Source organism: Xenopus laevis, chromosome 2L (genome assembly GCF_017654675.1).
Source record: "Xenopus laevis strain J_2021 chromosome 2L, Xenopus_laevis_v10.1, whole genome shotgun sequence".
Taxonomy (NCBI): Eukaryota; Metazoa; Chordata; class Amphibia; order Anura; family Pipidae; genus Xenopus; species Xenopus laevis.
Genome location: NC_054373.1, coordinates 145,829,507 through 145,854,069, shown reverse-complemented (window position 1 = coordinate 145,854,069; position 24,563 = coordinate 145,829,507). Strand labels below are relative to the sequence as shown.

Sequence of the window (24,563 nt, the reverse complement as noted above, 5' to 3'; positions counted from 1 at the left end):
CTCCCAACTGTCCCTTTTTCGGAGGGACAGTCCCTCTTTTGACAGCTCAACCCGCAGTCCCTCATTTGTACTGGAAAGTCCCTCTTTTCTCTGCACTGAACAGCCAGAAAAAGAAACAAAGTTTCTCACTTAATTGGCTTTTAGCAGAGAGGCCAGAACAGCTAACAGGTGCAAATAAGATACTTTGTAACAATTATGAGACACAAAAACACAGTTTAGACAAGGAGAAATATTTTCAAACTTTCATAACCTGCCAAATTTTGTAAAACAAACATGGTAATTAGGGGGTGTGGCCACAGAAAGGGGTGTGGTCAAAAACATTGCTGCGCTACGTGCGGAAAAAAAATTTTTGTCCCTCTTTTTACTTCCAAAATGTTGGGGGGTATGCAAAATGACCCTTAAAGGGGAAGGAAACCTAGGTTGCGCAAAAACCCTCCCCCCTCTCGTGTGTTGCCCACCCTCCCTCCTCCCCCTGGCCTACCCCTCCTGCTGGGCAAATGCCCCTAACTTGTTACTTACCCTTCTGTGCAGGTCCAGTCCAGGGAGTTCACAGACGACATCTTCTTCCATGCGATCTTCTTCCTGCTGTGAACGGCGTTTTGGCGCATGCGCAGTAGGATCATTTTGCCGGTACGGATCTACTGCGCATGCGCCAAAAGTCACGCGCATGCGCAGTAGATCGTACCGGCGAAATGATCCTACTGCGCATGCGCCGTTCAAAGCAGGAAGAAGATCGCGTGGAAGAAGATGTCGTCTGTGACCATGTCCAGACTGAGAATTAAAATAGGCCCTGGCATTTCAGGTACACAGAGGCTTAATCAACCCACACAGAGGCCCAAACGGCCCACACAAGCCTACTAAATACTGACTTTCTATGGGACCTTATAGCAGCCCCTCTGGCCAGAACCCACAGATAGCAGTTAGGGTTGCCACCTTTTCCTTAAAAAAATACCGGCCTTTCTATCTATTTAACTTTTTTCCAGGCTGGTAAAATACCGGCCAGGTGGCAACTAGGGATGGGCGAATGTTTTCGCCTTGTTTTGCCGAAAAATTTACATTGAGATCACCTATCATTTTTACTGGCCAGGCCGGCTGGTTAAATACCGGTCAGGTGGCAACACTAGTCCGGACTGGGGCCGTAAATTTACCGGCCTGGCAGTTAAAAATGATGGTTGATCCCAATGTTATTTATCGGCAAAAAAGATAAATATATAGGAAGGCTGGTGGGTTTTTTTTTCAGAAAAGGTGGCAACCCTAGTCTGGACTGAGAATTAAAATAGGCCCTGACATTTCAGGTACACAGAGGCCCAATCAGCCCCCCCACCAGTCACCAGCCCACTAAATACTGACTTTCTATGGGACCTTATAGCAGCCCCTCTGGCATTTGCCAGACCCCACAGATTGCCAGTCCGGGCCTGGGACTCCAGACTTGCTCCTAGGCAATTTACCCCAAAAAGTTTTTTGTGGTCGAAGTGTCGTACTTAGATTCGAAGGTTTTTTTTAACTTGGACCTTCCAAACTCCTCCATACAGGTTGTAGGAGGTCCCCCATAGGCTAAAACAGCACTTCGGCAGCTTTTAGGTGGCGACTGATCGAAGTCGAAGTTTTAAAGAGACAATACTTCAAAAAAACTTCAACCTTCGAATTTCAAAGTTTTTACAAATTCGAAACAAAGTATGGCTATTCCCTAGTCGAAGTGCACAAAAAATAGCTCGAAATTTGAAGCTTTTCACTTTGAAACTTCACCTCGACCTTTGATAAATCTGCCCCTGAGAGGGTTTCGTCACACTGCAGGCGACAAAGGACGTGGGTTGCAAATATGAGTTAAAACAAAGTACATGATAGACTTTTCTTTTAAAATCAAAAACCGTTTCGTTTATGATATGTTTTTTTTACAAATTTTGTTACACAAACTCCGCGCCAGCGCCATACACTTATAGGCAGAACATTCTAGCAATTACTAGACGCTCCCGCCAGCTAGTGCCTCAGACAGACAATAGGCGGCAGCAGCAACACAATCCGAGCGCGCAGATCCATCGTGACGTATTACCGCGAGAGTACGCGCCAATCCCTCTCGGAAGGAGCGCGGGCACTGCTTATTCCATCTCCCGGTGACGTAAGGCAGGCCTGGAGAGAGCGCGAGGAGGAGCGGTAGTAGCTGCAGCGGGAAGTGCGTGAGGAGAGCGGGGAACGAGCGCCGAGCTAAAAGACACGCAACATGTAAGTGGCACGAGAGCAATAGTTCCACCATGCTCAAGAAATGAGAGAGCGGGAGTCTAGTGTTGTGATGGCGGGTATGGGCAGGGAAATTACAGGCCATGCTGCCGACACTTTAAGCTGTGCAGATGCCTTTTGTCAGTCATTGCGGCTGGGGAACGCAGGGGAGAGACTGGCGGGTTCGCCCTTCAGAGGCAGTAGGGTTTGCTAGGAAGCGGGGACCTGTTTATTCTGCTTGAGACTGCTGTCACGTGATTCATTCTGTTTGTGCTGAATGGCGGGGCTGGACCTTTCTATTAGTAACACGTGTTGGCAGCAACCGGCAGTCGGGCCTCTACCTACAGCCTCCCTGACCCCACAATCTTCTCTCGGGAGGAAGGCTCTTTATAGTGAGCTTTCTGCCATCCCCTCCGCTAATCCTCTTACTCCGCCAGAACTGTGACATCATTCGTGTGTTTCGCATGTAAAACCGGCGCTGTGACTTCATTCATGTGTTCGGCCTGTAAAACCGGCATGTGTGGCGCGCGCTCGTGGGTGTCGCCATGTCTCGGGCAACATGCTGCCCTTTCCTTTGTTTTCCTTTCCCCTGTCACTAGTAATGTCGCCCAGCCCCACCAATAAAACTCAATGTGCTCGCTCGAGGCACAGCAATGAGAACTGTGTATAAAGGTTATAAAGTAGGATGCATCTGAACTATAACAACCAGCAGCAAGATCCGTGCACTTCCCATCAGCAACACACAATCAGTGACTTAGTGCAGAATGTTCTAGCAGTTACCTTGAGGCTGGGCAACCTGTGGCCTACACACTATTCCTTCATGCTGGGAGGCTTCTTACACAGTATTGAGAGTGCTGCAAGGTAAACACTTGTATTGCAAACAAAATATTGCATTATTCTTGCCTTTGTCTGAACAACAGAGCTACAGGCTGATGATACCTGATCTTTCCGTTTCTCCCGTCTTCTCGGCCTATTAATCAGGGCTGTTTATACGAGTCAATCTAAGGCAGACACAAGATTCTTTCAGTTTTATAGCTGGAGGATTACCTGCTTTATATATTTGTACTGTAATTCCTATATGTATATAGCTCTGAGCCACACCTGCACTTCATATTTACAACATCAGATCTTGGGCATAGCTTGCAGGCACTTTTCAGACAGCTAAAAAGCACACTATGCGGTTGCTGGCCTCTATGTTTCTCTGAGAGGCACTTTTTGGTCATGGCCTGGTATTTCCTACACAAGGCTATGGATACAGGAAACCATTGAAGTTTCTGCCATAGTTTCCAGAATATATAATATAGTAAAAAATCTCTGCATAACTGACCTTTAAGCAGGGTTTCTAGTATATCTAGCAGGGAACAGACATTCTCCCCAAATCGTACATTAAAGGATGAAAGTTAAATATGAGCCTCATCTCATGGAAAGAAGGAACTTTATGAATAGAAGATAAAACAATCGCTTGAAAATCTTGTACGGTATTAGATTTTCATATTTGCAATAGTTCCCCTTTAACTAGTCTTCTGGCTGAGCACTACATGTTTCAGACCTCAAGGGTCCTTCCTCTGGTGCACCAGAGGAAGGACCCTTGAGGTACGAAACATGTAGTGCTTATGCATCTTCAATAAAACACAACACTGCATTGTAACCAGCTCTCCAGTGGAATCATTATTTGTACCCTGAAGTTTATGTGGACCTGGCGAACCCCACCACTGTATGATTGAGCAATTGACACTACTACACCAAGGAGATATCCAATTTGTGTTAGAATCTTCTGGCTGAGCCATACCACACTGGAAGACAGCCTCCCTGTTTGGAAGCCATTGCTGTAGACTGTTCGGACAGGTTCTAAGCAGTTTGTAGTTGGACAAAACACTGAGCATTGTTCCATGTAATTGGGACCTGTGCCGTATTAATTCGGGTAAGATAGCTGTTGCATGGAAGCAATCTGCAGTTGCAAGCAACTATCCTCTGGCCTGCCAAGTGTACTACACATCTGAACAAAACTCGCCTTAACCTGCAAGTGCCGTGCACAGCTGGCCACATACTCAAAATTGCACTGTCGCAGTATAAATATTTTCATTTTAAAAACTCTAAAAACTCTTGAGTTCCTAGACTTTATAGGTAGTGACGCCATCATTTGAGACCACATTGAGGTTACACTAACATTCAGGTTGCTGGAAAGGATGTTGCCTTCACATGTTGCATTGCAATGGTTGTTACAATGAATGCTATTACATATTAACGTTATCAGTTCGAAAAAAAGACTTGACGTCCATCAAGTTTAACCTTTTAAGTCTATATAACCCGCCTAACTGCTAGTTGATCCAGAGGAAGGCAACAAAAAAAAAACCCATTTGAAGCCTCTCCAATTTGCCTTAAAGTGGACCTGTTGCCCAGACTGTATAATAAAAGTCCCTTTCTAATTAAACATGAAAATCCAAATTCTTTTTTTATTAAAGCATTCATAGCTGTTGTAAACTCATGTAACGCTTTTCTGGCCTATCCCGCCAATTAGGGGTTAAGGGTGTCCAGCTAGTGTATGAGCATGGGTTACAGTGTGAAACTACACTCAGGGCGGAGCCTTCGCTAAATGGAAGCTTCCCCTTTAAGATGGTGTAAAACTACAACCCACAGGCTAATTAGTGTAAAAGATAGATTAATGGACGCCAGGAGGTTCTTAGATAGTGAAAACAAGTGAAATGGTTTATTGAACCCAAAAGGATATGCAAAGGCAATTGACCACAGGTTTACTCACGCAGGAGTTGTAGTAGGATTTAGCACATCACAGAGGAGAAAGGATAGCATTGATGATGATGCAGCATGTACAGATGTCACTCCCCAAGTCAAACAGTAGGAAGAATATCTCACTCCCAAAGACCAGCGACCAAAGTGAAACAGGATCGATCAAGTAGGGGTCAGGCAGTGCTCTGCTAACTGAATTCCCTATCACTGAGTTCCTTACACTAAAGGCACCTTAAAAGCCTTTGGGAGGCTACTCCCTGCTATTCTCCTCGTTGGAGCACAGAACTGCTCATGCTACCTTAATCTAGCTATCTCTCTCTCCTAGAGAGACTATTACAGATCTGCCCTAATGATAGCTAATCCTCATTCACGGGATTGCCTGGTTCCCGACTTCAGCACCAAAGGTACAGGTCCCTTTGGGGTAAATGGCTTTACTGGGGCCTTGGTGATCCCAGGCTCAATGGGAAACACCAGCAGCACAGACACCAGGAACCAAAGAGGAAGAGGCCACTCCCTACACAGCACTATATAGCAGTGTGGCAGGGGAGTGTCATTACACTCTTTGTCCAATAGGTGTGGATGTTACACTTTACCAGTTAGAAGGGCTAGGCCCAATAACAAGGGAAAAGAGAACTTAAGCAAAGGTAGGGGATTAACTCTATAGGAGCCTAATAGAGCCTATAGGTCCCTACATACACCCGGGGGAAAAATCCATTTCGTCCCGACAATGGTGAAATGATATAGACACAATAGTAACAAAGTGAATATACAAGTGCAAACCAACAATACCATTGAACATCACTCTTCTGGTATCCCCTCCTGAGGAATACCTGGTAACAATGGGTACTGTGGAGAAAAGAACAGTAAAGAGCAAAAGTGCAATACTGTGTTGAGTAAGTTTCAGTGCAAATAACATCAGTTGCATAACTTTATTACATTCATGAGAACCCATAAGGACACTCAGGCACTTAACTTACGACACTTGAACCATCCATAGAGTATCAGGAGGTCCAGGCCCAGGCTTGGCTGAAAAGAAAAATTAGCATACATTTCTTTTCACACATGAACACTCATTTTCAGTGCAGTTGAGTTACATGACCCCACCATAACCAAAAGCTTTATTCCATATCACACCCCCCCCCCTACCCAAGTGTACAAAGTTACTGAGAGCCACTTGGGGAGTAGTAAGGCAAGAATAAAGGTGCTACTCAGCGAGTAGTTAGAGGTAGAAGAGTTTTGGTGGGGGCTCAGCAGTCCTTTCTCATGAACCCAACTATTTACAAGTGGTCCTGGACAATGTCCATAAGTCCAGCAACTGAAAATGGTGAACAAACAAATGAAGAAGGCCCAAACAGGGCATCAATCTGGACGACTTCTTTGAAGAAGGCCCCAATAAACGGGCATCAATCCAGATGAAAGAAACAAAGACAACCCTCAAGGAAGTCTCAACAAACTGGAGCCCAGAGAGAGCTGTGCAAACATAGAGGGGTCATACACCCGGAGGAATTACAGTCACACCTCCTCTAAGGAAGGCTTTTCGATCCCTCTCCCAAGGCATGATCTGGCCCGTGTGTCCTCATATGAAAGGTAGTAGTTGGGGTGCGGCTTGTCAACGCGGCCCCCATTGGATATAAGCTCACTGAGCCCAAAATGCTTCTCTTCCTGGAACTTCCCGCAGCTCTTGACATAGTGCTTCAGGATGGTATGGCCGTACCACCACTCGTGAACCACGTTGCTGAGGAAATTCAGGTCACGCTCCCTCTTGGTAGCGTCGCTGTGGAAGAGGCCTCCAGAACCAATTCCCTCCTTCCTGAGGAGCTCCCCGTAGATCCATTCATCAAGGTGCTTTTCCATCTCATCATACACCCATTCGGGGGCATACGGCATGTAATAGCCCCACTGGTCATACACCTTGATATTGATGATCCTCTGGATCCTTGAGACAGTGCGCTGCTTCTTAGGATCAGCACGCCCAGGGGAGACCCAAAAGGAATTGTCGACTTCAGGGCTCTTAGGAGGCAGTGGCTCATAACAGAAAAACTTGGTATCAGAAGACGAAGATGGAGTTGGCAGAGGTCCAAAATCCATTTCGGCCCAGTCTGGCTCTGGAGATGCTATAGAGAGAAAGCTGCTCTCCGCAGAGGAACTGGGTTGGGAGACATTAGCATTCCCCTTAGTGGAAGCTGTGCTCCGTGGAAGCGTGGAGGAAGTGCGGCCGCGGCCCCTACCACGTGTGGCAGGTGTTGCATCTTTAGCGGGAGGATCTAAGGAAATGCCCCCCATAGCAACAGAGGCTTGTTCTTCACCCACAGCCGTGGGACTAGAACAGCGTGGCGTTGGTGATGGACAGGCAGGGGGTGCAGGCTCATTGCCAGTCACGGCTGCGACATCAGGCACCCTGGGGACAATCTCTTCTGGTGCGGGAGGTGCTGGGGACATGATCATTGGCCCTGGGGACTCCTCTACAACAGCTAGGGGCCCCATCCAGCAACCAAACCCACACACATGGCACGAAGAGCTAATTCTTCGGAAAGCTCTATCCCCTTCAGCGCCGCAGCGCCCACAATACGCCACAATCCCCTTACATTCGGCAGTGATATATTTTTCCCCAAAAGTGCCGTTCCACACATACCTCTTATTGCTCGTTTCAGGTAGTGGGTCTTTCAGGGTGAAGTTATTGGAAGCAGAACCGGCTTCCGGATCAGGCCAGCCGTCCCATCCATGATCCGCCATCTTCAAATCAGCCGCTCGCCACGTGGCTAAAGATGGTTGGCAAATGATGTACCCGCAGCCGCAGGGTATTGGACAGAGCTAGTATGAACTCCGCACAGGATCCGGCCACAGCCGTGGACCGGTAGAGGTGCGGCACTGGGGACCTTGACAAAGTTGATATAAACCGTCGGGGTATCCGCAGTGAAGGGCGATATGTTTGTAGCTAATATCGCTACTAAAATGGAGTAACTGTGCTTACAATCCTCACCGTAGCAGTCGCTAGGTTTGTAAAGTAGGCCAAAGCAGGAACTGTGCTGGGACACGTCCTCCCTCCAGATAACACTCCACAAAATGGCGGCGATGACGTATAGTCATAGACTGCCTCCTTGCCCAAGCGCGCCAAACAGGATCTGCGCGGGACAAGATGGCGCCTGAAAATCTCGCGAGGGCTAAAATGGCGCCAGCGACGACTCCAGTGCAAAACAAAAACGCCAGCGAATACGCGCCTGGCGGGACTTTAGTGGCGCAGGCGAATAGGGGAAACGGGGAGAACCACCAAGCCCGAACCCACGGCCTTACTATGCGCACACCAAAAATAGCAAGTGCGTGCAGGACTGCCTTTTGCCTAACGGGTCCGGCAGCCTGTCAGCAAAATTTAAAGGTACAGTGCACCAATTTCACAAAAATTGTAAAAACACAAAATATAGCCTGGATTGGGGGCGGGGCCCCACGTTGGGCGCCAAAATGTAACGCTTTTCTGGCCTATCCCGCCAATTAGGGGTTAAGGGTGTCCAGCTAGTGTATGAGCATGGGTTACACTGTGAAACTACACTCAGGGCGGAGCCTTCGCTAAATGGAAGCTTCCCCTTTAAGATGGTGTAAAACTACAACCCACAGGCTAATTAGTGTAAAAGATAGATTAATGGACGCCAGGAGGTTCTTAGATAGTGAAAACAAGTGAAATGGTTTATTGAACCCAAAAGGATATGCAAAGGCAATTGACCACAGGTTTACTCACGCAGGAGTTGTAGTAGGATTTAGCACATCACAGAGGAGAAAGGATAGCATTGATGATGATGCAGCATGTACAGATGTCACTCCCCAAGTCAAACAGTAGGAAGAATATCTCACTCCCAAAGACCAGCGACCAAAGTGAAACAGGATCGATCAAGTAGGGGTCAGGCAGTGCTCTGCTAACTGAATTCCCTATCACTGAGTTCCTTACACTAAAGGCACCTTAAAAGCCTTTGGGAGGCTACTCCCTGCTATTCTCCTCGTTGGAGCACAGAACTGCTCATGCTACCTTAATCTAGCTATCTCTCTCTCCTAGAGAGACTATTACAGATCTGCCCTAATGATAGCTAATCCTCATTCACGGGATTGCCTGGTTCCCGACTTCAGCACCAAAGGTACAGGTCCCTTTGGGGTAAATGGCTTTACTGGGGCCTTGGTGATCCCAGGCTCAATGGGAAACACCAGCAGCACAGACACCAGGAACCAAAGAGGAAGAGGCCACTCCCTACACAGCACTATATAGCAGTGTGGCAGGGGAGTGTCATTACACTCTTTGTCCAATAGGTGTGGATGTTACACTTTACCAGTTAGAAGGGCTAGGCCAATAACAAGGGAAAAGAGAACTTAAGCAAAGGTAGGGGATTAACTCTATAGGAGCCTAATAGAGCCTATAGGTCCTTACACTCATTTAAAACTTAGATGTCAGTCACATATTGCCTGCCCCTCCTCTATGCCTTATGGGGCAAGCAATTACTTTCACTTTCCATTAAGCACTTTCTAGATGTCACTGCTCTCCCCACATTCACCCAGTTCTCTAAACCATTTAATTGTGTAATCAGGGCATGGGGATGCACATCAGGTCCCCCATTCTGGTGCACAAACAGGATTCTGAGATGATGCAAGGCTTGTCTTAATCACAGTGTCCACAAAATGGCTGCTGCCTGACTTGCTATAATTATGAATTCCCAGACTGAAGGAAACGAGATTCTAATAATTTATATAGTGAAATTTAAAGTTCATTTTGCTTGATTAACATGATAAAATAGGATTTGGAATAGCTTTTTTTGGGTGACGGGTCCCCTTTAAAGTTATCGAATGTATCAGCCTGTATGACTGATTCAGGGAGAGAATTCCACATCTTCACAACTGTAAAGTATATTGTGCTGTGTACATTTAATATACTGCAAATGTAGATTCTAGACCTAATGCATAAGATTTGTACATAAAAATAGTAACTACCACTCAGAAAATTTTACTTGCGCTTAACAGTTGCCTGGTGTATTTTTTCTTTCACATTTTGATAAATTGGCCCTAAGTGGTTAAACTTATACATGTAACTTTATTAAAGGAAAACTATACCCCCCTAACAATGTAAGTCTCAATAAAAAGATATTGCATAAAACAGCTCATATGTAAAACCCTGCTTCATGTAAACAAACCATTTTTCATAATTATATACTTTTCTAGTGGTATGTGCCATTGTGTAATCATAAATAGAAAATTGCCATTTAAAAAAAAAAAAAGGGCCGCCCCCTGCAATCGTACAATTCACTGTGCACACACAAACAAACCAACAAACCATACATGTTAGGTCACATTAGCCAATTAACGCACAGAGTTCTGTCTTTTGCTTCAACACTTCTTCATGTTACAGTTAGAGCTGGAGTATTTCTGGTCAGGTGATTTCTGAGGCAACACAGACCATCACAAAAATGGGGGTTCAAGGCAAGAGATGTAAAAGGGCAATATTTACTTTAAAAAAAAAAAAAAAAAAAAAAAAAAAAATATATATATATATATATATATATATATATATATATATATATATATATATATATATATATATATATATATATATATATATATATATATATATATATATATATATATATATATATATATACAGTGTACACACACACACAGAGTAAGATTCTTTAATATGCCACTTAATATGATGTAAACTATCTGTTGCTTAAGTGTTCATTTTGGGGGTATAGTTTTCCTTTAACATGTGGCTTTATCCAAAGAAACTGCAACAAATAGTGGGAAGATGTAGATGCATATTAGATACTGTAAACATTAATGCACAATTTCTTTGCAGGCAGCCAGCATCTGCAAAGTGGTACGACAGAAGAGACTACGTCTTTCTTGAATTTTGTGTGGAGGACAGCAAAAATGTAAAAACAGACTTCGATAAAAATAAATTAACATTCAGGTAAGCAAACTGGCTGTTTTAGTGGTCATCTGCTTTAACAAAATTTTGTGTTTCAAATAATAAAACTTGTACAAATGTTCTAAATCATGGCAATTTAATGTAAACACGGTGCTGTTACTTCATTATGTTAGTGCCTTTTATACATAAGTAGTTCAGAAATTAGTTATTGTAAACATACTTTGAGTGCTTCTGTAAGCTGTTTTTTTTTATGATATGTTGGCAGACTGCTAATATCAGGTTTTCAGCTTTCTCAGTCAGCAAACGGTTAACTGACAATACAAGATGTGAATACACATCACCACTGCCACTCTGACCTTCAAAGAGAGCTGTTGAGCTGAAAGCCTGTTTACCAGTCTACGGGGGTTGTGTTATAAATGGCACTAAGTTTGCCCGGGTAGTAACCCATAGCAACCAATCAGCAGGTAGAATTTACAGGTTGCCTGTTTAAAAGCAAACATCTTATTGGTTACTGCTACTGGGCCAACTTAGTGGCTTTATTACATATAGGGGCAAACTGCTAATATCTAAAACTCTAAGCATACACTGAATTAGGTTAATTCTTTGGGTTTAGATCCCTTGTAAGATGAAAAATAATGTATAGCTGTTAAAACACTAACATTTGTTTATGTTTCAATTTTATCTGCTTGCAGATTTTTATAAACCCTTCTATGACACTAATGAATATACACTTTAGTTTATAGTTATTGTTCATAGAATACAGTATTTGGTGATTCAAACTTATTTTTTTCTTTTTTTTTACAGTTGTCTTGGAGGAGCGGATAGTGTAAAATATTTAAATGAAGTTGAACTTTTTCAGTCTATTGATCCCAATGTAAGTTAACATACTGTCCTTTTTTTTTTTTTTTTCTTCCATTAATAAGTTCTAGAATAATTTATCTTCATACTATCTGGTTTATTGTAATTTTGTTTTGCAGTTATCTTGGGTCTTTAAACAAGATTCAAAATATAAATAATACATGTTGAGGGAAAAATTGCAACATTTTGTTTAATTAGAATTTAGATGTGGAAAGACTGCCAGCCCTAATATCCGTTTCAAAGCATTTTAAAGAATAGGTTACATGTATATCAAAATAAAAATCTGACCTCATAAATATTCTCCATTACACTTGCCAGGGCCCAAAATGCTGAAACTAACTTTATTTCGAATCTTTATGCATTTGAAAGTAAAATATGTTTTTTGAGCAAAGAGGAGCATGCAGGTAGGCTGTAAAATGAATATATTATTGCTTTTTTCCTGAGGATTTTAGCTAATATGCAGAGCAGATTCTACAACCTACATGGGAGGTCCCAATGTAGTTTCTTAAAGAGGAAACTACTGCTAATTCAGTAGCGTTTTTTGTGGACATCTTTTTTTTTTTTTTTAAATAGCATCTAGTGATGTTAGTATGCCTTAAGAGTAAGTAAAATCTTGAAAGTTTGTATGGTTTACCTCCAAAAATAGTTTTTTTGCCCACACCCCAAATTGACTTGTATATTGTCTTCTTCTTTTTTTTTTTTTAGGCATCTAAACATAAAAGAACAGACAGATCTGTTTTGTGTTGTTTACGAAAAGGAGAGCCTGGAAAATCATGGCCACGACTGACAAAAGAAAAGGCAAAGGTATTTTACTACATAAAATATTGCAGGTGTAGTAGGTGAGAAAAAAAGAAGCTTTAAAATATATTACACTGACATTTTGCAGATCTTCAAGAATGTTTCTTCATGTTAGGGTCTGTCCCACTGCATATTACAGTATAGCTTGCATGCCTCAGATGCTAAGCAGCCTACCAGTGTGTTAATGGCTGTTCAGATGTAGCAGGTCCAACGATAAAGCATGGAGGGGTGTCTTTCTTTTTACTTAAATGTATTGATTGGTGTCTGTGGATTTTATCAGTGACTTGCTTGTTGGGGATAAAACCTGCTTGATCTTTATGCATCAGGTCACTGATACATGAAAATTTTTGCTAATAATTTAAGATCAGTATTAAGCACCGATATGGGACGAAAATTGTCTTATCCCTATTAGGCTTAGGTATTACAGCTATATGAGCTGATTGGGAGTCACGATCAAAAGTCTTTCCCAGACATATCATTAAATAGGGATACCTTAGGGGCAATTGTTGAAGCATATTGCCTATAATATTTGGCAGTGAAGCCAAGCCATCAGTAGTAGCTTCTTGACTTCCTGTTCAGTCATTGGCAAATTTAATTCCATTCTTATTTTCTCTATTGCTTGCCTATGTGTGGTAGTGGGCCAAATTTTATTTTCGGTTTCAAGTAGTGTCAGTTGACCCATCACGGATGACATTTTTTCTTTTAGTTCTTTTACATTTAGCTGAGGCTTGTATCGGTAGGCCTCAGGTATAGGCCTTATGGGCTTGCCCACAATGTGGAAGTCTTGATGTCAGGGGTTCTATTTAATTGAAAAAAAGATTGAATTTCTTTTGCTGTTTGGGGAGTGAGATAGAAGGGTATCGTCTAGTCTCCAAGTATATTGTTGCGGTCTAGGTGCAGTATTTCGTAGCCAGAGCTTAACAATAGAGTGGTCAGACCAAAGGCAAACATGTATCGAGGTACAAGTTATGGCAGGGGCCATGGGTTTATTTAAGAGGATCATATCTATTCTCGAGTATGATTTGTGTGGATGGGAAAGAAAGTAAAGTGTCTTTTAAGTGGGTGAGTCTCCCAACGCACATTTAAGTGGAAAATTAAGCCCTTTAGTGTTATGAGATGCGCATGTCAAGGCCATATTACCATAATAGAAAATTAAATACCCCTTGGATACAAATAAAATGAACAAATTACAATAAGAAAGCTAACCAAACATGAAATAAACATCTTCTTGCAGAAGGATATTTGCATATGCAGGGGTGGGCCGAAACTGTATATCAGCTTCGGGGGGGGGGGTCTGCCCCAGGGTGGTGATCTTAAAAATGCATAATTCTGTCTCCAAAGCGACTCTTTAGTACCTCATGATTTTGAATGTCTGTGCCACAGCGCTGAAACGGAGTCCCTGTTGTGACAATCCCCTTTTGGAACGCCACCAGCTATCTCATCAGTCACGTCTGTTCTATTTGGTCATCTACATCAGAACATATATGACACCACATGGGGCTAGTTTTTGCAAAGTGTTTTTTGTAACAGCAAAACAGTTTGACTATTGTCTAGGTGAATAGATTAGTGGTAATTAATATATCAGTTGTTGCAGTTACATTGTTTGCCATCCCTTTAGGCCTATGTCTGTCAAATATCAATTTATCTAAAACAGTGTGGCAGTAAGGTGGATCAAGCTTTTATTAGACAATGGCTGCAGTTGTTTAACTTGGAATTTCAGATGTGGGGATTTTGAGGGCCCTACAACCTTGCCCCTTTTCATGGTTCTTTAAATTTGTATGCAATACCAGAGTCTGAAAATGTTACTGTGTTCTCTATGTATCTTAATTATTCTGTAATTTTACTGTATTATATATTCTGTGGGCAAAAGTATTTTCTAAAACTCCCCAACTGCTGCACAGAGGAGGCAGAGTATGAATAAGGTTCTGCTTGGATGTGCCTATTTGATCCCATTGAGCAAACCTGCCCTCAATGATTATAAATGGTAGTTTTCTTTCCTGATAGTGTGGCTGCAAAATGCTGTGTACTGTTATTGTATTTTCAGTGATTGCCTTTTAATATATATGTTTCTCTGTCGTCTCAGGGGGACACAGGGACTCTAGGGGTTTAAGCTCCACCCTCCAGGAGGCAGGACACTTAGAATAAAAAAACTTAAGGGGCGTGCCAAGGAATAGGCTTAACCCCACACACTGTAAGCATACCTCAGTTTTTAAGTGTCCTGCTTTCAAGGAGGATGGACTTCGCATGCTCTTCAGCAGCACTCATCATTGTGGGGTATCTCCAAGTACAGGAATGCCTGTTTACTCCTGGAATTCCCCCATCGCGGGATTCTTCACCGGGGTCTCTACCCTAGCCATTTCAGGCTATATCCGACCCACACAGTCACTACCTGCCACCCACTAGGGACAGCAGCACTGTACGGTGAAGCACCGGGTGAGTACCATGGCACTGTTCATGTATTCCTCCCCGGGTTGCTCTCCCCCCCCCCCTCCCCCCAGTCAGGGAGAGTAGGCCCACTTATCCTTGGGGGATTTGGCACTCCAAGGCGCTTCCGTTCTCCCTCTACCGCTCAGTCGGCTTTCGCGCGCAGCTCCTTCTGCGCTTCAGTCCTGGAACGCATCGCGTCTATGCGTTCCAGGCGCCATTTTGTGTTAGCGCGAACAGAAGGAGCTGCTACGTGCGGTTACACAGCGCGCCTTCTCTGCTTATCCAGAGTGGGACGGAGAGGGACTCACAGCAGCGCTCCAAAACGCGGTGCTGCCTACTACTCCTAGGGCACGCTCTCCCTTTCAGGAAGCAGTTTTTATAACTTTTCACTGCAAAATTAACCCTGCGCTCTCCAGCCATTCCTCAGCAGGTACCATTGACACTGCATTATGGCAGAAGGTAAGTCAGGGGGACTTTTCCCAAGGGCCGGGGGGAGAGCACCAACAGCACAGGTTACCTATTTTGCCTGCAAAAATTGCCACACAAAAATACCTGGGGGTCAGGCTGAATCCCTCTGCAGATCTTGCTCCAAAGGTCAGGGCTCTGCACCTGCCCAGGAACCTGCCACACCCGAGATTCCTCAATGTGGCGAATCTTCACAAGATAATTCTGCACAAGATGGGATTGCAGGTACATCATCTGACCCCCCAGCCCCCTCATGGGCTATCCAGCTTTCGCAGTCTCTAGCATCATTGCAGAGTCTACCTTCAATTGCTGATAATCTAGGCAGGGCCATAGCCAAACTAGCCCACAAGCCTAGCGGGAAGCGTAAAAGACCTTCCAGTCCCACAGCGGACGACGACTCCCATTTATTTTCTGAGGGCTCTTCATCTGGAGGAGCTGCCTCCCATTCAGAGGGTGAACTCCCACTTTCTGATATTTCCTCTGACGAGGAGGGGGACCACGAGGAGGAGACCAAAGGCAGAGAGGTTCCTCACGATGTGGATCATATTATTAAGGGAGTGATGGAAGTACTAAAAATTTCACAGTCAGCAGAACAGCACACTTCTTCTGCAAATCTGTTTAAGAGGAAACATAAATCCTCAGCTTGTTTCCCATCTCATGAACAACTTACCAGCATTATCCATGATGAATGGAATTCCCCTGAACGCAAATTCCAAGCTACTCGGAAATTTTCCAAGTCCTATCCATTTAATAAAGAATCGGTGGAAAAATGGTCTATGCCACCAGCAGTGGACGCTCCAGTTTCTAGACTCTCTAAGTCCACTGCCTTACCTGTTACAGACGCGCAGCCTTCAAGGACCCATCTGACAAACGGCTAGAGGGATTCCTGAGGGCAGTGTACTCATCTGCGGGTTCTACCCTTCGCCCTGCCCTGGCGTCCGCCTGGGTAGCCCGAGCCATACAAGCCTGGTCCGAATCTCTAATTTCAGACATTCAAGAGGGTGTCCCCAGAACGGACCTTATGTCATCTGCACAATCCATCGCGGAGGCAGCAGCATACTTGTGTGATGCAACTCTTGATACAATTCAGATTACTGCACACACCTCAGCACTTTCTGTGGCTGCCCGCAGGACGCTCTGGCTTAAGAATTGGACAGCTGATATCAGTTCCGAGAAATCCCTAACCTCGCTCCCCTTCAAGGGCCAAAGACTTTTTGGGGAAGAACTTGAAAAGATAATCTCACAGGCCACGGGGGGGAAAAGCACCTTCCTCCCCCAAAACAAGTACAGAAACGCATCATCTTCTAGACGGGGAAAGTTTTTTCGTGGCCCCAGTGAAAGATTCTCCAGACGAAACAGCCCCCCTCAACGTTCCCAGTTTCGCTCCAAACACAGCGACAAGGGCCGTACACCATGGAAAACTAACAAGTTCCACAACAAACCTTCGGCCGACAAGTCCACTTCCGGCTGACGGGGCACCCCCTCCGGGGTCTCAGCAATCAATAGGGGGCAGATTGCTTCGATTCCGGGAGGTATGGAACCACTATTCGTCAGACGCCTGGGTCACCGAAATAGTTACCGAGGGTTATCATCTGGACTTTTCTTCTCCCCCCCCCCAGAAAATTCCTCATGTCCAGGGTTCCATCCAAGCCCGACAAAGCTCAAGCCTTCCTGGACTGCATTTCCAACATGGAACGGGATGGAGTGATCATTCCTGTTCCCCCGTCAGAGACATTCTCAGGTTTTTACTCCAACCTGTTCCTAGTACCCAAGAAAGACGGATCATTTCGACCAGTGCTGGACCTGAAATTTCTCAACAAACACATACGTTCAGTACGGTTCAAGATGGAGACCCTACGATCAGTTATCAGAGGTATGGAACCGGGTCAACTGCTGATGTCCCTGGACATAAAAGATGCCTATCTCCATGTACCGATATGGCCTCCTCACCACCGCTTCCTCCGGTTTGCCTTCACGAACCGTCACTACCAGTTTGTGGCGCTTCCATTCGGATTGACCTCTGCTCCCAGAGTTTTCACCAAACTCATGGCGGTGACAGCAGCAACCCTCCGACTTCAGGGAGTTTCGGTGACTCCATACCTCGACGACTTGCTCCTGAAGGCCAGAACGGCAGATCAGTGCAGAGCACATCTTCAGACGGCAATATCCCTGATCCAGAGCTTCGGCTGGACCATCAACTGGAACAAATCCAGTTTGACACCCAGTCACCAGATGATGTTCCTGGGCCTTCAATTCAACACCCTAACCCAGCGGGTATCTCTACCCCAAGACAAGCAGAGGAAGATAAGGGATCAGATCACTCTTCTTCGTTCCAGTCAGCCACCCACAGTCCACCTGGCAATGAGGGTACTGGGACTGATGGTCTCGTCCATCGAAGCTGTACCATTTGCTCAGTTACACCTTCGGCCTCTACAAGCCAACATCCTATCGGGATGGAAGGGGGGTCCTCTAACCCAGAGAATTCACCTACAGCAAAAGACACGAGACTCTCTCCTTTGGTGGCTAACCCAACACAATCTCTCCACGGGTCAGTCCTGGGCAGTCCCGGATTGGACCGTCATCACAACGGACGCGAGCCTTCTGGGCTGGGGAGCAACGTGGGGCAAACTCTCCGTTCAAGGTCTTTGGGCTCCCAGCGAAGCCAAGCTTCCAATAAACATCCTAGAGCTTCGGGCGGTAAGACTAGCCCTCAGTCACTGGTCCTCACGACTTCAGAACAACTCGGTCCGAGTGCAAAGCGACAACTCCACCACAGTCGCATACATAAACAGACAAGGAGGAACCCGCAGCAAAGCGTGTCTAGCGGAGGTGGAACTAATCCTGACGTGGGCGGAACTCAGCTCCGTCAGACTTTCCGCCATACACATTCCGGGAGTGGACAACACTCAAGCGGATTACCTCAGTCGAAACCAGCTGGATCCGGGAGAATGGGAACTACATCCCGACGTCTTTGCGGACGTCGCGAAACTATGGGGTCGTCCCCAAATCGACCTCATGGCATCCAGAAACAATCGCAAAGTACCCAACTTCTTCGCTCGCTCTCGGGATCCGATGGCGATGGGAGTGGACGCCATGACACAAGAATGGCGGTTCGACCTGGCTTATGTTTTCCCTCCACTTCCCATGCTCCCTCGGGTACTGAAGAAGATCCGACAGTCACCCTCGACTGTAATCGTGATAGCCCCATATTGGCCCAGGAGAACTTGGTTTTCGGACCTTCAGGAAATGTCCATAGCACAGCCACTTCGACTTCCGGCCCGGGAGGACCTCCTCCACCAAGGTCCCATTGTCCACCACAACCCAGGGCTGTTCGCTTTGACGGGCTGGCTGTTGAGGCAACCATTTGGAGAAGAAAAGGCTTAACAGAGGAGGTCATTGCCACAATGCTGAAGTCACGCAAAGCCACATCCTCCAAAGCTTATCATCGGGTGTGGCGCACTTACTGGACGTGGTGCCATGAGGCACACTACCCTTTCCTTGAATTAGACATTCCCAGAGTTCTCTCCTTCCTGCAAAGGGGTCTTCAGCTAGGCCTCAAGTTAAGCTCGCTGAAGGTTCAAGTCTCCGCTCTTTCGGTTTTGCTCCAGACTCGACTTGCTATGGATGACTCGGTCCGCACATTTCTGCAGGGAGTGGCCCAGATTGCTCCGCCATTCCGGCCACCAGTTCCAGGATGGGACCTCAACCTGGTGTTGGAGGCTCTGCTCGATCCTCCTTTCGAGCCCTTAGCATTCATTCCAGAGACACTTCTCACCTGGAAGGTAGCGTTCCTAGTAGCCATTTCCTCTACCAGAAGAGTCTCCGAACTCGGTGCCCTTTCGTGTGATCCTTCCTTGCTAGTCTTCCACAAAGACAAAGCAGTGCTACGCACGGTGCCTTCCTTCCTACCCAAAGTCGTCTCCTCTTTTCACATCAATCAAGAGATTGTCGTCCCGTCCTTCTGTCCGGCTCCAAAGAATGATAAAGAACGGCGTCTTCACAGTCTGGATGTGGTCAGAGCACTTCGCTGGTATCTTGAACGCTCTAAGCCCTTTCGACGTTCTCAAGCCTTGTTTTTGCTTCCATCCGGCCCCCGTCGGGGCATGGCAGCTTCGAAGACGACGATTGCGAGATGGCTTCGGGAACTCATCCGTCAAGCTTATCTAGCCAAGGGAAGATCTCCGCCAACATCAGTTCGTGCTCACTCCACAAGATCCATGGGAGCTTCCTGGGCTTGGCGTAACTCGGCTTCTTTGGACCAGATCTGCAGAGCAGCCACTTGGTCCTCGGTTCACACATTCACCAAATTCTATAGCCTTGACACGTTTTCTTCTGCGGAAGCCGCCTTTGGCCGCAAGATACTGCACTCGGTGGTGCAGTAACGTGTCTTCTCCACTGTTATTCCTGATTTCGCTCCCTCCCTGCTGTTCTGGGGCTGCTTTGTTAAGTCCCCTAGAGTCCCTGTGTCCCCCTGAGACGACAGAGAAAACAGGATTTTTTGTTACTCACCGTTAAATCTGTTTCTCTGTAGTCGATAGGGGGACACAGGGCTTCCCGACCCTAGCGAAATGTTGACCGTTTGGTCTTATGGAAAAGTTTCCTTGGTTTTACCTGTTGCCAGTTGAGTTCTTTTAGATTTTTTTCTGCAGTCTCTTTGGTACCAACTGAGGTATGCTTACAGTGTGTGGGGTTAAGCCTATTCCTTGGCACGCCCCTTAAGTTTTTTTATTCTAAGTGTCCTGCCTCCTGGAGGGTGGAGCTTAAACCCCTAGAGTCCCTGTGTCCCCCTATCGACTACAGAGAAACAGATTTAACGGTGAGTAACAAAAAATCCTGTTATTGCTATTGTAATGGAAGATGTTGTTGCTGGTTTTATTGCAATATTTTAATTACTTTTATTTTACAGCTTAATTGGCTTAGTGTGGACTTCAATAACTGGAAAGATTGGGAAGATGACTCTGATGAAGACATGTCAAATTTTGACCACTTTTCTGAGGTAACTGTTCATTTGTAACAGCAGTATTTCACCTAAAGACATAAAAATTCTTGAAAGGGAAATAGCAACTTTTTTCAGTCAGCAGCTTTATCAGCCTCTGTAATCTTAAATGGGAACTATTGCTAAAATGAAAATGTAATATTGGCTTCTTCATACTGAAATAAGAAACTTTCTAAATACAATCAATTAAAAATTCAGTACTGTTTCTGAAATAATCAAGTTTATCTTCACTATTTCTCTCTCAGTTTCTGTTTCTCTTCATTCTGTCCATGCAGGAGTTGGGTGTCAGATATTCATTGACAGTTAGATCCAAAATATCTTATACAGGGGCTCATGTCTCTCTTCATGCAAAATTTGTGCAAAAGGCAGTTATTTTGTTAGATTTTCTTTGTACTGGAATCTGTTATTTGAGTGAGCTCTGCTAAATGAGCCCTCCTAAAAGATATATTGGATATAACCGTCAATCAAAATCTGACACCCAACTCCTGCATGAAGACAGAATGAAGAGAAATTAGTGAATATAAACTTGCTTATTTCAGAAACAATGCAGCATTTTTAATTGTTGTATTTTAAATGTTTCTTTCATCAGTATCAGCAAGCTTATATTAAAATTTCATTTTCAAGATAGTTGCTCTTTAAGAGTTTCAACTACTGACTCGGAGCAGGTACAAGAAAATGCATAAACCAAACACAGAGGCAAAGATTACTAAAGGCTCCTCCTGTCACAGCTACTTATTTGCTGTGTCGATTTTGTTTGCATTTTTTTGAATTATATATGCAGTTGTTACTTTAATTACAACCCTTTAAATATGAAGTTATGTTTTGGTATTATTTAGAACAAAGGCTTGGCAATTTAATGTACTTAAGTTTTTTTTTCTCTCTCCTTTAACAGATGATGAACAATATGGGAGGAGATGAGGATGTAGATTTACCAGAAGTAGATGGTGCAGATGATGTAAGTTAGTGCCCAGACATTATATAGATGATCATGCAGAGACAATTATGCTTCTAGTCCACTCCACATGCCTGCACCAAGGCCAGCTAAGTGTCTCACTGCAGACAGAAAGAAAGCCAAATATGGCCTTAGATGGACTGGTTCCATGTGACACCAGGTGAAGGTCCATAGTACAAGTTGATCCAGGGACTGGTCCAATTGCCATTTTGCAGTCAGGAAGGAATTTTTCCCCCTCTGAGGCAAATTGGAGATTCAGATGGGGTTTTGCCTTCCTTTGGATCAACTGGCAGATAGGCAGGTTAAAAAAAAAGTTAAAAGGTTGAACTTGATGGACGTGTCTTTTTTTTTTTTTTTTTTTTTTTTTTTCCAACCAAACTTTCTGTGTTACTATGTAAGAAAAGGCTGTTAAAGATTACATCTAACCTTGTTTTCTACGAGTGTTATTTTAAAGGACAATTTAGAAGTATGTAAGTAATATAAGTAATGGCATTAAAATATAGATTGTACTATTAGTATGACACTGCACATCTTAATTTCTCTCTCTAATTTGTTTAGGACTCACCAGACAGTGATGATGAAAGTAAGTTCTAGTTCTTCCCATATATATATATATATATATATATATATCTATCTATCTATATATATATATATATATATATATCTATCTATCTATCTATCTATCTATCTATCTATCTATCTATCTATCTATCTATCTATCTATCTATCTATCTATCTATCTATCTATCTATCTATCTATCTATCTATCTATCTATCTATCTATCTATCTATCTATCTATCTATCTATCTATCTATCTATCTATCTATCTATCTATCTATCTATATATATATATTATCTATATATATATATATATATATATATATATATATATATATATATATATATATAATCTATCTATATATATATATATATATCTATATATATATATATATATATATATATATCTATATATATATAATCTATCTATATATATAATCTATCTATAGATATATATATATATATAATATATCTATATATATTATCTATCTATTATATATATATATATATATTATATATATATATATATATATATCTATATATATATATATATATATTATCTATCTATATATATTATCTATCTATATATATATATATATATATATATATATATATATATATATATCTATATATTATCTATCTATATATATATATATATATATATATATATATATATATCTATATATAATCTATCTATATATATATATATATATATATATATCTATCTATATATATATCTATCTATATATATATCTATCTATATATATATATATATATATATATATATTATCTCCTGACATGCAAAAATTTACATATTAAGTACAGTAACTTGTCATAGTTATTGTAACTGTGAAATGACTGTTCATTTTCTAAACTGTGTTTTTTTGGTTTTTTTTTTTTTTAATTTCTTTACAGAAATGCCTGACCTTGAATAAGAAAAGTCCTCTTGCAGTTTGGGAAATGGATGGGAAAATAGGTGGAAAGCAAAATATTTCAACACACTGCAACACTCGCTGAAATCTGAGTTGTAAATACAGTTACTGAGTACTTCCAGTCAGCCTTGTTTGTTTATCACCACCAAATGGCTTTCATTGAGGGTCAGAAATTACAGTTGTACAGTGCATCATTCACTCATTCACACCATTCAGCCTCTTCTAGATGTATTTTGTTGATTACCTGTATTTATGCAAGACTTCACAGCTTGGTATTGCATATAGTCACAATATCAATGCACTTAAACTTTTTTTTTTTCTGGGGGGGGGGGGAGATGGTGTGCATCTTATCTGAACCAGCAGGTCACATCTTACATGTGTATCTCTTCTGACAACACATACAAACATTTTCCCAAATTAATGTACACATCTTAGCAATTGTAATGGAACCCAGGTCAGATTCTTCTTTGTGGATCATAAACACAGCCAAACGGTCACTAAGCATTGTAGTGGTGGGGACAAGTGGCTGGCATGTAGGTCCTGCTTTGGATGCGACTGGGTTAAAAGATTGAACATTTGAATGAAAATAATGTGGGTGAGTAGCAAGACATGTTAGGAGAGACGGATGTGCTGTTTGATTATGGAAAGGTGATTCTGAAGTAATACAATTGATCTATTTTGCATCAGTGTATAATTGCACAAGTCTCAATCGTCTGATCAATTTATAGTAGAAAACCTGCAAATTAGAAAGAAATAAGAAAGTATAAAACTGCAATCCACAGCTTTTCTTTTACTCCTAACTGGTTTAATTTTATGTAGTGTTCACCCAATCGTGTCACTCTTGGGAGTTTGTTAGATGCAGCACGGAACTTAATTTTCCTTTAATAGCGTCTTCTGTCAATACTGTGACACAAGCTGATTTTATTTACCTTAATTTTGAAATGTGCTTTTGTATTTTAATGCTTTGATATAGCCATACCATTTGTTCCCCATATTAGTTTCTAGCAGCACATTCTATACATTTGCTAGCCTTATTCTAATTCAGATTTTCAGGACATCCTTATGCAACTACTTGTCAGTAAATTCAACGTGTGTGTGCTTTTAGAAGGATTGTCTGGGTTATGTTTTTGGGTTGGACACCAAGGATGACAGTAAGAACTTTGTTCTCACAGCTTCTAAAACATGCCTGTACAATTGTTTTTCTTTCACCCGTTTGCATCTCTGTCTTTGGAAGAGTGCAGCCAGCTGTACATTATTTCTCATCAGTCTGTACATTTAGACCAAATTGTATTTGCACTGTCACAGTATATATTAAAAAGAGAGTAACAAAATGTCAATACACTATTCTGTTTTGTTTTATTCCTTTTTTTTTGATCAGGAAACGATACCTAAAGTTGTTTTGGAAGTGGTGGGGATTTTTTTTTAATTGTCTGCATTATTTCTAATAAACTGTTAAGAGACAATGTGATTTTTTTTTTATATATATGTATATATTTTATTTTTATTACAAAATGTGAAATCTTTGCATTTATGTATTAACAGGCTGGGAGAGTTTATTTTTTTTTTTTTTTTTAACACTTTCTAAAAGTTTGCAACGGTTTTTTGTTTTTTTTCTTACAGTTGCTCTGTAACGCCTGCCCAAACAGCATTTTTCTTTTTACGAAATATAATACTGCTTTTATTGAGAAAAATACAAATAAAGAAAAAATAAGGACATA

General features: G+C 42.8%; 1 protein-coding gene across 2 annotated transcripts; it reads left to right on the top strand.

Moving 5' to 3' along the window:
- Positions 1 to 1,988: 1,988 nt before the first annotated feature.
- On the top strand, positions 1,989 to 24,308 carry ptges3.L (prostaglandin E synthase 3 L homeolog). 2 transcript variants are annotated; one of them, NM_001087139.1, is given in 8 exon segments: positions 2,173 to 2,220; positions 10,787 to 10,900; positions 11,663 to 11,732; positions 12,422 to 12,520; positions 20,313 to 20,402; positions 21,295 to 21,357; positions 21,913 to 21,937; positions 22,829 to 24,308. In NM_001087139.1, coding segments are annotated over 8 exon segments (483 nt in total). In that variant the 5' UTR covers positions 2,173 to 2,218; the 3' UTR covers positions 22,849 to 24,308.
- The last annotated feature ends 255 nt before the right edge of the window (positions 24,309 to 24,563 follow it).

Excerpts from the sequence above, each read along its gene's own strand:
- ptges3.L (XM_041580876.1), top strand. Across the intron at positions 11,733-12,421 it reads TTCAGTCTATTGATCCCAAT|GCATCTAAACATAAAAGAAC; the intron begins GTAAGTTAACAT and ends TTTTTTTTTTAG. Across the intron at positions 21,938-22,828 it reads ACCAGACAGTGATGATGAAA|AAATGCCTGACCTTGAATAA; the intron begins GTAAGTTCTAGT and ends ATTTCTTTACAG.